Source organism: Macaca fascicularis, chromosome 15 (genome assembly GCF_037993035.2).
Source record: "Macaca fascicularis isolate 582-1 chromosome 15, T2T-MFA8v1.1".
NCBI classification, from domain to species: Eukaryota; Metazoa; Chordata; class Mammalia; order Primates; family Cercopithecidae; genus Macaca; species Macaca fascicularis.
The window spans coordinates 83,405,273-83,420,439 of NC_088389.1; the positions used below are offsets into that span (position 1 = coordinate 83,405,273).

A 15,167-nucleotide genomic window follows, 5' to 3' on the forward strand; every position below is an offset into this window, starting at 1 on the left:
AAGCTAACATTAAACCTAAGTTATACCAACATTTATGTGGCTGGTGGAACAGGAATCAGGAAAAAAGGAGATTGTATTGGTTCCTGTCCAAACACTATCTCCATCCTTGTTGTTCCAAATATCTTTTTACTTATCTCTAGGAGATGCTATCCCTCCCCTGAAATGGCCCTGTAAACCTGAGGCCCTCTGCCAGAGTTGTAGCAGGTATAGTTCAATCCTGCCCTATGATGAAATGTGGAAGGGAGCAAGGCCCTCCTGCTTTATTAGGTAAACGATCCTTTCTGAAAACATTGTGGGTAGCCAGTCTACCACACTGCTCCTTTCCATCCTTATGGTATGCAGGACTTCTCTTTCCTTTTGAGAGCAACACATTGGGGAAACACCAGCAAGGACCAACTTTATATGGTCTCTCCTTGTTTGGTACTGGTCCTTGGGCAGCGAAAGGCAAAGAATGGGTGCTAACTATTAAGGCTCTCAGGTCGACTCCAGCCTTTTGCTGGGGGCAATTATGACAGATCGCAACGCTGACAGAGCTTAAAACAAGAGTGAATGAACAGCAAAGTCATATGCTACAGTGAGGTCAAGTTATATAAAAATGGAAAAGTGACCAACTGCTTAGAAAATTAGGTGGTCACTATTAGCCCAGAAGGAAAAGTCTCCATATGATAGTTTAAAAACAAATGAGAGATGAAGAAATCAAAACAGAGTCTAGCCTCTTCTTTGGAAAAGTTCCAGTGATAAAGGGAAAAAATGAGATAGTGTAGTAGCTTGACGGAATCCCACAGGAGAAGAAAAGGATTTACTGGGACATTTATGAACCTGCTAGAGTAATCACTATTTTCTTAGCTTGCTATTTCCTTTTGTTTTATGGGAGGAAATCACCTTACTTTGCTGATGTGCTCAGGGGCTTGGTCAGGAGTGTTGCTGAATTCACCACCAATCTGGAGGTCACTGACACAGCGAATTGAATCCCTCAGTTCTGTGAGCTTTTGACTGCCCAGCACCAGCATTGTTTGGTATGGTTTGTGTTCTTTGTGCTAAAAGTCAAAGAATAAATAAGTGTTCATTTAGAGACAAAGCAATAAAACTACAAATCCTGTCATGACTAGAACAAAACTAAATTGCTGATTTTCTTTTTTTTTTTTTTTTTTTTTTTTTGAGATGGGGTCTTGCTCTGTCGCCCAGGCTGGAGTGCAGTGGCACAATCTTGGCTCACTGCAAGCTCCACCTCCCGGGTTCACGCCATTCTCCTGCCTTAGCCTCCTGAGTAGCTGAGACTACAGGCGCCTGCCACCACGCCCGGCTAAATTTTTGTGTTTTTAGTAGATACGGGGTTTCACCACGTTAACTAGGATGGTCTCGATCTCCTGATCTCAAGATCTGCCTGCCTCGGCCTCCCAAAGTGCTGGGATTACAGGCGTGAGCCACTGTGCCCAGCCAATTTTCTTAAGTTTAAATGGTCCCCATAACTTGATGTTCTATATTTTCACATCCAATAATTATAAGGCCAAACTAATGGTCAAAATTCAGAGTGGCTCCCCTGTGATCCAGAGCCACTCTGAAACCACCTCCTTTATCACACAACAAGCCACTATTTCCCTCAACCTGGTATTCCCTCAACCTCAATCCACCCAGGGCCCAGCACCAGGCTACAAGGGACAGCCCCTCTGCCCCCAAACCTACTGGAATTATTCAAATTAGCCAATCCTAAACTGTTTACTCTTCCCTACCTTGTCTTTCCCACAGAAATCCCAATAAAAACTGTGGTCTATGCCTTCCCCTCTCCCCTTTCAGCCTCCTGACTGAGAATGGTGCTTCTTCCTGTGGCCCTACATGGTATGCGCCCTCCTCTAAGGAAATGTAATAAAAATCTTCTTTCAAAGGCATTATAGCCTCTCCATGTCATCACTCAGTCACCTCCATAAATCAGAATAGTATGGAATGGCCAAGCACAGTGGCTCATGCCTGTAATCCCAACACTTTGGGAGGCTGAAGCAGGAGGATTGCTTGAGCTTAGAAGTTCAAGATCAACCTGGGCAACACAGAAAAACCCCATCTCTACAAAAAATTTAAAAGTTAGCTGGGCTTTGTGATACATGCTTGTAGTCCTAGCTACTTGGGAGGCTGAGGCAGGAGGATTGCTCGAGCAAAGATGCAGTGAGCTGCGATTGTACCGCTGCACTCCAACCTAGGCAATGGAGCAAGGCCCTGTCTCAAAAACAAACAAACAAGCAAACAAAAATCCCATAGGTACAACCGACATACTTAGCCATGGAAATTTTCTGGTTTAAACTAAAGCTTATAATCAAGATGATACCAAACTGACATGAGCATTAACAGTCACTGGAAAATAACTTCATTTAGCAAGACTGTCTTAAAATTTCCTAAAAGTTACTTCATTGAGGTCAGGCAATCTATACTGCAACCTAAGGTTATAAACCCAGATGCATTACTTTGGTTTGGTTTGTTTTTATGATTGGTCATTTGGGATCTTTTTTTGGGGGGAAGGGGGTGGTGGTGGGAGCAGAGTCTCATTTTGTCACCTAGGCTGGAGTGCCATGGCATGATCTTGGCTCACTGCAGCCTTGACCTCCTGGGCTCAAGCAATCCTCCCTAGTAGCTGGGACTACAGGCACAAACCACCACACCTAGCTAGTTTTTGTATTTTTTGTAGAGATGAGGTTTTGCCACATTGCCCAGGCTGGTCTTGAACTCCTGAGCTCAAGTGATCAGCCCACCTCAGCCTTCCAAAGGTGCTGAGGATATAGGTGTGGCCCATTACACCTGGCCAGCAATTTGAGATCTTAATTAAATAAGAGAATTAGTACTAACTACATCCCAGATGCTTCGTAAAAGCCTATTTATTCGTAAGTGTAATTTATATATATTAATATTTCAATGACAACTCATCAGAATTTATGACACATCTATTTAAGGAATCAAGAATATATACACTCTGGGCTAGGAAAGAGTTCTTTCTCCTAAGAGAGTCTTGGATACCCTTGACTTAATAACGTTCTGTATTTTCATCAAAGAGTCATCTCTGGTCAGTTCAATAACTTCCCAAGTAGTCTAAATTAGTGAACATAGGTCACTCCATTCCTCCGTTAGCCACCTATTCTGCAAAAATCTCTCAAGAATTTGTAGAATTAGAATCATTATGGATTTACATATACTTTCAGTTGCTTCTAGTGTAGAAATCAGGCATATATTTCAATATTATAGCTGTAATCCTATTGGATCGAGAGATTGTTTGAAATTTGACCTTATTTCCAATATTCCTTATTAGAACAGATGACACAAGATTACAGATTGTCAACTCTAAAAAGAAAATGTCAGATAGGCAGCATATACTTGCATTTATTAGACAAAATCTCACTCTGTCTCCTAGGCTGAAGTTCAGTGGTGCAATCAGCTTGCTTGCAACCTTGAATTCCTAGGCTCAAGTGATCCTCCCACCTCAGCCTCCCAAGTAGTTGGGACTACAGATATGCACCACCATGCCTAGCTAATTTTTCTGATTTTTAGTAGAGACAAGGTCTCACTATGTTAGCCAGATGGGTCTCAAACTCCTGGCCTCAAGTGATCCTCCCACCGTGGCCTCCCAAAGCGCTGAGATTACAGGCTTGAGTCACCATGCCCAGAGCATTTATTTTTTAACGTAAGCATAGGGACATGACTCTTCAAATAATTAAAAACTTGTACAAAAGTTATTATTATCCATGAAATCCAAAAGGTTTTACTACTTACCTTATGAAATATAACAGGGTACAGGATATTCACAGATAGGATAAGCTCCCCTTCTTCAATCATGTCTGCTGAATTTTCAGGCTTTTTTCCTATGGCATGTGACTCCTGAAGAAAGAAAAAGAGACAGTGAAATCAGATACTATAACTCAGGTAAGATGCAGTGTGGTACAATGGCTCTCAGCAAGGGACTGAGTCAAGCAGCCTTGGGTTTGAAGCCTAATTATACTCCAGGAAAATTGTTAAGACATCTCTAAGCTTTAGTTTCATCTTCTTTCAATAAACAAACAAAACCAGAAAATACTTACTTTACAAAACTGTTGCTGGGAATGTGTACATAATGCATCTAATAAGATGTGTGGTACTGAATACTTAGCAGTTGATGAGCAAACAGGAGTATCAACTAACGTTGGTATAACACTGGCATTTCCAATTATATTTTTACATTCCTTATCAAATATTCCTATGAAAGCTATTTTACAGATAAAGCTCACAGGTTCAGTGATTTACTCAAGGCCATACCAGAGAGTTAGGATGCAAATACAGATTTGTTTGGCTCTAAACCCCATGCTTTTTATAACACCATGACATCTTTAATATATTTTGGTCTTTTATGTGTGCTGAATTAATATAAAACAGGGGCCAGGCTGAATTGGTTTAGATGCAGGATGTTTTAAAAATAAGTGGGAATGATGTCACAAAATAGAGTAGGCAGCTCCAGGGCTCAGTCCCTCTAACAGAAGCAACCAGTAAGCTGGAATGAAAGACTGGAATAAACTACTTTGGAACTCTGGAACCTAATGGGACACTTATAACAATCAGGGGAGTGTTTGATGAAGGGAGAAGTTGCTGCTTTTTATTAGTAAGCACTGTGTGCAAATCAACTACCACCCTCACTCCTTCACCCCTCTGTTGATGAGACAGCAGCCTGAATTCCTGGAGAAGCTGGCTGGTGCCAGGGCAGACAGTGAGGACCTGTTCTCTAAGAACTGGGGATTGTATGTTCTGGTTGGTGTGGTGATACCGAGTGCCTGGCCCAGATACGTGCATTGGTTTTGACCCTCTTGGTGGCAGCAGCTTCCCCCAGCAGGATCTATATTGGAAGACTTAGAGACAAGATGTCTTTTTTCTTTTTGGAGCCAGGTATTTAAGGAAATCTTTGTCAGATCACTGACTGACCACAGAGATAATGAAACAGAAACATCAGTGACCACGTACAGTAAGTAATACACATGCTGCAATAATTGTTTGGAAAAGTCACAGGCAACTCCAGCAATGCACAAGAAAAAATATACCTAGAATGTCTAGTTCTCAACAAAAACATATAAAACACACGAAAGAGGAAAGTATGGACAATTCTTAGGAAAATAAGAATTTGACAAAACCAACCTTGAGGAGGCCCAGACACTGGAATTACTAGTCAAAGTGTCAATTAATTATTCCTACAGGCAATAACTACATTCACATATAAATAAAAGTCCACTAAACAAAGATGTTAAAGCAACTGACTTAAATGTGCTCAAAGAGTACCCCAGAAATTTGTACAATTCATTATGTATCAACTTTAAAAATGTGTTCAATCAGCTAAAGGAAACCACAAATACTTAAAGAAAATCAGATTCCTCAATAAGATTAACAGCAGTTTTCTCATCAGAAGCCATGGAGGTAAGAAACCAGAGAATGGGGCCGGGCGCGGTGGCTCAAGCCTGTAATCCCAGCACTTTGGGAGGCCAAGACGGGAGGATCACGAGGTCAGCAGATCGAGACCATCCTGGCTAACACAATGAAACCCCGTCTCCACCAAAAATACAAAAAATTAGCCGGGCGTGGTGGCGGCGCCTGTAGTCCCAGCTACTCGGGAGGCTGAGGCAGGAGAATGGCGGGAACCCGGGAGGCGGAGCTTGCAGTGAGCCGAGATCGCGCCACTGCACTCCAGCCTGGGCGACAGAGCGAGACTCCGCCTCAAAAAAAAAAAAAAAAAAAAAAAAAAGAAACCAGAGAATGGGCAGATAGACAGATGAACTGACTGATTTTTAAAATCTATCTACCTGTGTAGCCTAGTTTGACCTCAAACTCGGGATCAAGTGCTACTTCTGCCTCAGCCTTGTGATAACTGAGACTATGAGAACCCACTACTGTGTTCAGCTTTTAACTTTTTTTACCTCTGGATGACATATTTAACCCCATGAAAGAAAAAAAAATCCTGTTAACCAAGAATTCTGTATTTGGCAAAACTATCCTTCAGGAATGAAGAAGAAATTAAGCCATTTGCAGATAAACAAAAGCTAGGGGAATTAATTACTACCAGTAGACGTGACCTGTAAGAAGTGTTAAAGAGGATTCTTCAGGCTGAAATGAAAAGACATTAGGCAGTAAACTGAAGCCATAAGAAGAAATAAAGAATGCTGCTAAAGGGAACTACATAGGTAAATATAGAAGCCAGTATCACTGTACTTTTGGTTTGTAACTCACTCCTCTATGATTTTTCTGTTTTTGCAATATAATTGCAAAATAAATGGATTAAACAATACTTACAAGGTTATGTTAATGGACACCCAATATATAAAGACATGATCTGTGACAACCCAAAGAGGGACAGACAAAGATGTGGAAGCAGAGTATTTGAATACTATGGAAACAAAACTGACATAAATGCTCAACAATCATGGGATGATGCCCCAATAAACCCCATAAATAAAAAACATCACAAGTGGAAAATGCATTTAAGACCCCAATAAACCCATCATAAAAACACCCTAAGTCAAACCACTGTAGGGTGAGGACTGTCTGTATAAAAGGAAGTTGTTTCAATTCTAAGACTTAATTGTAATCCTAGCTGGGCACAGTGTTTCACACCTGTAATCCCAGCACTTTGGGAGACTGAGGCGGGCGGATCACTTGAGGTTAGGAGTTCCAGACTAGCCTGGCCAACATGGTGAAACCCTGACTCTACAAAAATACAAAGATTAGCTAGGTGGGTGCTTGTAGTCCCAGCTACTTGGGAGGCTGAGGCACAAGATTCACTTGAACCCGGGAAACAGAAACTGCAGTGAGCCAAGATCAGGCCACTGCACTCCAGCCTGGGCGACAGACTGAGACTCTGTCTCAAAGAAAAAAAAGTAATCCTTAAGTTACAGAAAAATAAGATGTTTTCACATGTGTTTGTAGTCCCAGCTATCAGAAAACTGATGTGGGAGAGTCACTTGAGCCTAAATGTTTGAGGCCAGCCTGGGGAACATAGCAAGACCCCATCTCTAAAAACAAAATTTTTTTAAGGTTTCAATAGACAAAGAAAGATATTATACATTGGGAAAAGAAGCCATCCAGCAAGAAGATATATACATATACAATTACAAACTTATATACAGCTAACAGAACTCTAAAATTTAAGAAGCATGGGAGACCAAGGTGGGCAGATTGCTTGAGTCCAGGAGTTCAAGATCAGCCTGGGCAACATGGCAAAACGCCATCTCTACAAAAAATACAAACACTTAGCTCAGCATGGTGGCACACGTTTATAGTCCTGTCTACTCGGGAGGTGGAGGTGGGAGGATAACTTGAGCACAGGAAGTTGAGGTAGCAATGTGCAGTGATGGCGCCACTACACTCCAGCCTGGGCAACAGAGCAAGACCCTGTCTCAAAAAACTTAAGTAAAATAAAATATATGAAGCAAAAAGCCAAGAGAATTGAAGAAATAGACAGTTCTATGGTAATAGTTGGAGACTTTAATATCCAACTTTCAATAACGGGTAGAACAACTAGACAGAAGATCAATAAAGAAACAGGAGACTTGAACAACTGGAACAATTAGACCTAACAGATATACAAAGAACTCTCCATCCAACAACAGCTGAATACAGGTTCTTCTCAAGTGCATATGAACCATTCTCCAGGATAAATCAACAAATCTTAAATTAAAAAAAATTAAAGTAATAAAGGTATCTTTTCTGATCATAAGTATTAGAAATCAGTAACAGGAGGAAAATTGGAAAATTCACAAGTATGTGGAAATTTAACAACACACTCTTGACAAAAATCACAGCACAGGAAACTTAGGGAGATGCAGTAAAAAGAGTGATTTTAAAAAGTTATAGCTGTATAACTTTATATAAAAAGAACAATCTCAATAACTAGATAAGGAATTAAAAAGAATAAACTAAACCCAAAGCTAGCAAAAAAAATGGAAATTATAAAGATGAGTGGAGACAAATGAAACAGAAGAGAAAATATAGAAAAATCAATAAAAACAAAAACTGGTTCTTTGAAAACATCAAATTTGACAAACTTTTACTGCACTGATTAAGAAAAAAGACTCAAATTACTAAAATGAGAAGTAAAAGTGGAGACATTACTACTGATTTTACAGGAAAAAAAGGATTAGAAGACAAAACTATGAACTACTGTTTGCCAACAAACTGGATAATCTCGATGAAAAGGACAAAACCCTGGAAACATACAAACTATCAAAAGTGATTCAAAAAGAAACAAAAAATCTAAATAGACATGTAACAAGTAAGGAGGTTGAATCAGCAATGAAACATCTCTCAAAAAAGAAAAGTTATCAGAACCAGATGACTTCACTGGTAAATTCTACCAAATATTAAAAGAAGAATTAATATCAGAGTTTCTCAAACTCTTTCAGAAAATTTGAAAAGCAGTAAACACTTCCTAACTCATTCTATGAGACCAGCATTATCTTGATACCACAGTGAGAAAAAGACACTACGGGAAAACTACAGGCCAATATCCCTTTATAAATAGGAATGCAATAATCTCTCTTTTTTTTTTTTTTTTGAGACGGAGTCTGGCTCTGTTGCCCAGGCTGGAGTGCAGTGGCCGGATCTCAGCTCACTGCAAGCTCTGCCTCCCGGGTTTACGCCCTTCTCCTGCCTCAGTCTCCCGAGTAGCTGGGACTACAGGCGCCCGCCACCTCGCCCGGCTAGTTTTTTTTTTTTGTATTTTTTTTTTTAGTAGAGACGGGGTTTCATCGTGTTAGCCAGGATGGTCTCGATCTCCTGACCTCGTGATCCGCCCGTCTCGGCCTCCCAAAGTGCTGGGATTACAGGCTTGAGCCACCGCGCCCGGCCAGGAATGCAATAATCTCAACAAAATACTAGCAAAGCAAATTCAGAGCCATATTAAAAGGATTTTGTCAAATGCGTTAATTTTTGTGAATTTTCCAACTTTTCTTCTGTTTATAAGATACTTTTCATGATTACAATTTTTACTGAATTCCACAACCAAGTGGAATTTATTTATCCTCAAAATGCAAGGGTAATTTAACATTAGCAAGTCAATCAATATAATACACCACACTAATGGAATGATGAGGAAAAAAAAAACAGATCATGACCTCAATTGACACAGAAAAGCATTTGACAAAAATCTAATACCCTTTCATGATAAAAACACTAAATAAAATAGGAACAGGGCTGGGTGCAGTGGCTCATGTCTGTAATCCCAGCAATTTGAGAGGCCAAGGTGGGTGGATCACCTGAGGTCAGCAGTTCAAGACCAGCCTGGCCAACGTGGTGAAACTCTGTCTCTACTAAAAATACAAAAAGTAGCCAGGCATGGTGATGGGTGCCTGTAGTCCCAGCTACTTGGGAGGCTGAGGCAGAGGTTGAAGTGAGCCGAGATTGCGCCACTGCGCTCAGCCTGGGCGACAAAGCGAGACTCTGTCTCAAAAAAAAAAAAAAGGAATTAAGAAAACAATTTCACTTACTATTAATAGCATTCAAAAGAATAAAATATTTAGGATAAATTTAACCAAGGAAGTAAAAGGGTTGTATACATAAAAAGTATAAAACACTGCTGATAGGCCGGGCACGGTGGCTCACACCTGTATCCCAGCACTTTGGGAGGCCGAGGCGGGTGGATCACCTGAGGTTGGGAGTTTGAGACCAGCCTCGCCAACACAGAGAAACCCTGTTTCTACTGAAAATACAAAAAATTAGCCAGGCGTGGTGGCACGCACCTGTAATCCCAGCTACTCAGGAGGCTGAGGCAGGAGAATCGCTTGAACCTGGGAGGCGGAGGTTGCGGTGAGCCACAGTCGTGCCATTGCACTCCAGCCTTGGCAACAAGAGCAAAACTTAGTCTCAAAACAAACAAACAAACAAAAACTGCTGAAAGAAATTAAGTATCTAAATAAATGGAAAGAAATTTCATTCATGGATTGGAAAACTTGATATCATTAAGATCTCAATACTCCCCAAAGTAATCTACAGGTTCAATGCAATCTTTATCAAAATCCCAATGGCATTTTTTCCAAAAATAGAAACGCCCATACTAAAATTCATAGGGAATTTCAAGGGACTCTGAATAGTCAAAACAATCTTGAATAACATGAACAAAGCCGGATTTTGAAATCATACTCCCTGATTTCAAAATTTACTACAAAGCCAAAGTAATCAAAACAGAGTAGTTCTAGGTTAGAATAGACATCTAGACCAACAGGATGTAACAATGAAACTTATATGGTCAACTGACTTTGGACAAAAGTGCCAAGATCATTCACTAGGGAAAGGACAGTCTGGAAAAATTAGATATCTATATGCAAAAGAACGAAGTCAAACCCTTACCTTACATCATATAGAAAAATCAACTCAGAAGTGGATCAAAGACAAACTTAGGAGCTAAAGCTATAAAACTCCTAGAAGAGGCCGGGCGCGGTGGCTCAAGCCTGTAATCCCAGCACTTTGGGAGGCCGAGACGGGCGGATCACGAGGTCGGGAGATCGAGACCATCCTGGCTAACATGGTGAAACCCCGTCTCTACTAAAAAAAATACAAAAAACTAGCCGGGCGAGGTGGCGGGCGCCTGTAGTCCCAGCTACTCGGGAGGCTGAGGCAGGAGAATGGCGTAAACCCGGGAGGCGGAGCTTGCAGTGAGCTGAGATCCGGCCACTGCACTCCAGCCTGGGCGACAGAGCCAGACTCCGTCTCAAAAAAAAGAAAAAAAAAAAACTCCTAGAAGAAAACATATGGGAAAATCTTCGTGATGCTGCATTAGGCAATGTTTTAAGTATGACATCAAAAACAAGGACAACAAAAGAAAAAGAAAAACTGGACTTCATCAAATTTAAAAACTTTTGTACATCCAATAACATTATCAAGAAAGTAAAAAGGTTGGGTGTGGCTGCTCACACCTGTAATTCCAGCACTTTGAGAGTCCGAGGCGCATCGATCACCTGAGGTCAGGAGTTCAAGACCAGCCTGGCTACCAAAAATACAAGAATTAGCTGGGAGTGGTGGCGAGCGCCTGCAATCCCAACTACTTGGGAGGCAGATGCAGGAGAATCACCTGAACCCAGGAGGTAGAGGCTGCAGTGAGCTGAGATTGCTCCATTGTTGCTCCATTGTACTCTAGCCTGGGCAACAAGAGCGAAACTCTCAAAAAAAAAAAAAAAAAAAAAAGAAAAGAAAAGAAAGTAAAAAGACAACATATAGAATGGGATAAAATATTTTTAAATTACATATACGGTAAGGGTCTAGTATGCAGAATATACAAAGAACTCTTTTTTTTTTTTTTTAGACAGAGTTTCGCTCTTGTTGCCCAGGCTGGAGTGCAATGGCACAAATCCCAGCTTGCTGCAACCTCTGCCTCCTGGGTTCTAGCGATTTTTCTGCCAGCCTCCAGAGTAGCTGGGATTACAGGCACCTGCCACCACGCCCGGCTAATTTTTTTTTTTTTTTTTTTTTTTTGAGACAGAGTTTCATTCTGTTGCCCAGGCTGGAGTGCAGTGGCATGATATTGGCTCACGGCAACCTCCACCTCCCAGGTTCAAGCAATTCTCCTGTCTCAGCCTCCTGAGTAGCTGGGATTACAGGGGCATGCCACCACGACCGGCTAATTTTTGTACTTTTAGTAGAGATGGGGTTTCACCATGTTGGTCAGGCTGGTCTGGAACTCCTGACCTCAGATGATCCACCCACCTCAGCCTCCCAAAGTACTGGGATTTCAAGTGTGAGCCACGGCACCCGGCCAAGAACTCTTTATGACTCAACAGGATAAACAACCCAATTTCAAAATGGACAAAATATTTCAATAGATCTTTTTCAAAGAAAATATACAGATGGCCAAAAACCAAATAAGAAGATGTTCAGTATCACTAGTTATTAGGGAAATACAAATCAAAACCACATTGAAATACCACTTCACACCCACTAGGATGGCTATTATTTTAAAAAGCTAGAAAATACACATTCACAAGTACATGGAGAAATTGGCACCTTCATGCATTACTGATGGGAATGTAATATAGTATCATCGCTATGAAAAACAAGTTTCTCAGAATTAACCATACAATCCATCAATTCCACTCCTAGGTGCAGATACAAAAGAACTGAAAAAGGACTTAAAAAGATACCTGTATACCAATTTTTATAGCAGCATTATTCACAATAGCCAAAAGATAGAAACAACCCAAATGTCCATCAACAGATAAATAGAACAAAATGCGGTATATCCATACAATAGATATTATTCAGCCATAAAAAGGAATGAAGTTCTAATACATGCTACAATATGAATGAATCTATAAAATATTATGCTATGTAAAATATGCCATAGGCTGGGTACCGTGGCTCACGCCTATAATCCCAGCACTTTGGGAGGCCGAAGTGGGCAGACTGCTTGAAGTCAAGGGTTCGAGACCAGTCTGGCCAACATGATGAAACCCTGTCTCTACTAAAAATACAAAAATTAGCCAGGCATGGTGGCAGGTGCCTATAATCCCAGCTGCTTAGAAGTCTGAGGCAGGAGAATCGCCAGGAGGTGGAGACTGCAGTGAGCCGAGATGGCGCCACTGCACTCCAGACTGGACGACACAGTGAGCCTCTGTTTCAAAAAAAAAAAACCCATACAGAAAAGGACAAAAAAAGCATTCCACTTACATGAGATATCTAGAATAGGCAAATTCATCAAGAAAGAAGGTAGAATAGAGGTTAGGAGGGGCTGCAGGAGGAAAAACTGGTGAGTTATTGATTAATAGGTATAGAACTTCTGTTTGCGATGATGAAAAAGCTCTGGAAATAGTGGTGATGATTATACAGCACTGTGAATGTACTTACTGCCACTTAATTGAACACTTTAAAATGATCAAAATGGTAAAGTTTATGTTATGTAAATTTTACCACAATAAAAGTAAAATAAGTGGGAGAGACAATAGGTGCTCATATGCATGATCAAGTGCCAGCACACTGATTCTGAACCCATCGTTCAGAATCATAGCTCCCAATTCCTCAAGAGTCATCACCTTAAATTTTCCCAGAGTTTTACACAAGAGATAATAGATAAGGATTAAGAATGTGGTTAAACCGCCGGGCGCGGTGGCTCACGCCTGTAATCCCAGCACTTTGGGAGGCCGAGGCGGGCGGATCATAAGGTCAGGAGATCGAGACCACGGTGAAACCCCGTCTCTACTAAAAATACAAAAAACTAGCCGGGCGTGGTGGCGGGCGCCTGTAGTCCCAGCTACTCGGGAGGCTGAGGCAGGAGAATGGCGGGAACCCGGGAGGTGGAGCTTGCAGTGAGCCGAAATCGCGCCACTGCACTCCAACCTGGGCGACAGAGTGAGACTCCGTCTCAAAAAAAAAAAAAAAAAAAAAAAAAAAAAAAAAGAATGTGGTTAAACCAAAATCAGGAGCAGAACAAAAAGACCAGAAATAGGGTAGTGAAAAGGCATAAATTTAGCCTAATACCAACAGCAAGATAAAACCAAACAAGAATAAAGGCAGAGATCTGAAAAAGTCAAATATGTAGTCACTTGAGTTCTAAGGGTCCTCTTCTCTCACTAGTTCCCAGACTCAAAGGAGTTTCTCTAGTTTGTTTTCAACTAAGTATATCCAGTATAAAGCTACCATACTGTCATTACTAACCCTCAGCCAATGTCAGTTTACTGTTTTAAGAGAAAAGGGTGAAAAAGATGAGACTCTTAATTACCATCTCATAAACGAATGTTTCTTGTCTGCAGGCTCGATCTATTGTAATGGTTTCTTCCCGATGTTCCAAGAACCTTTTTCTAACCCTGTTGTAGATGTAAAAGGAAAAAAAAAAAATCAAAGTTCAACATTTGTTATTCAGACTTCAAAACATTCAGTATATTTTATTTTGAACTAATTTTAAGTAGCAAAAGCAGGAAAAAGTTCCCTTCTCTTGTTCAGCTTCCCTTATGTCAACATCTTATATGATCATGAGACAATTATCAAGAACAGGAAATAAATTATTATATAATATTATTAGCTATAGGCCTTTTTAAAATTTCACACAATTTTTAATTTACTCGGTTTTTTTTTTTTTTCTGTTCCAGATTCCTATTCAGGATCCCACATGGCATGTTATTTGTCCTTAGTCTCCTTGAGTTTGTTAAAGTTCTTCAGTCTCTACTTATGTTTCATGATCTTGACAATTTCAAACAGCTCTAATCAGTTATTTTATACAATGTCCTTCAATTTGTGTTTGACTGCTAGTTCCTCATGATAGGAATAAATTTAGCATTTTGGTAAGAACACTACAATGATGTCCTTCTCAGTATATCATATCAAGAGGTTCATGATATTAATATGACATTTTACTAGTGATGTTTAGCTTATTTCTGTCTGCCAGTTTCCTGCACCAGAATGATACCTTATTTTCTATGAACTTGGTAAATATTTTGGGGAAGATACTTTGACAGTATGCAAATCTTGTTTCTCCTCAAACTTCACCCAGGAATTTTAGCATTCATTGATAGATTTTCTCTGCAATATTTGTTACTGTGGCGTATGCCTAACAGCAATTCTGTCTTTCCTTTCTTCTACATTTATTCATTGGAATTATATTTTGAGGAAGACCTGCCTCTTTCCTCCCATCTGTTTACTTCATCATTTCTATTAGTATGAACCTACAGATAATTGTTTTATTCTGGGGTTAAAATCTAATATTACCATTATTTTGTTGTTCAAATTGGTAGTTTTAGTCATTAGGAGCTCCTGTTCTTTCAGCAAGTCCTCTCCTTTTTAAAATTATTTTTTATTTTTTGAACATTCCCTTACTTTCTGGCACCACAAGATGCTCAAGGCCCATCCTGTACTTTTCTTGTCTCATCCCAGGAATCGACCACTTGTAAGAGCCGTAGTTCCTTTACTGGAAAAAGGTGTTTAGAGACCAGTATCTGGGTTCTAGGCATTCTCATTGTCACTGGAGTCACTGCTTCTAGGCTTCTCAGCTGAGATAGGCAGGAAATATATGTATGTATACTAACCTATACATGTATAAATATCTGTATTTCTGTATTTTACTGTTACACATTTAAAACTATGAGTTTATACTGATACTTCTGATCCCAAACTAAAACCACAGGATTCATTTTAGCCTTTAACATTTCCTTGTTTATAACTTCTTTCTCCACAAGTGAGAAATCCAGCTTTCACTGTCG

The 15,167-nt window shown here is 40.2% G+C and overlaps 1 protein-coding gene across 2 annotated transcripts in view; it reads right to left on the reverse strand.

Moving 5' to 3' along the window:
• Positions 1–15,167, reverse strand: part of SNAPC3 (small nuclear RNA activating complex polypeptide 3) — a 43,999-nt gene that overhangs the window by 14,937 nt on the left and 13,895 nt on the right. For both annotated transcript variants that reach the window (XM_065530492.2, XM_065530491.2), the window contains exons 3-5: positions 13,694–13,778; positions 3,751–3,855; positions 888–1,037 (exon numbers count right to left, since the gene is read on the reverse strand). In XM_065530492.2, the coding sequence (XP_065386564.1) occupies positions 888–1,037; positions 3,751–3,855; positions 13,694–13,778 (340 nt within the window). The remainder of the gene's footprint in view (positions 1–887; positions 1,038–3,750; positions 3,856–13,693; positions 13,779–15,167) is intronic.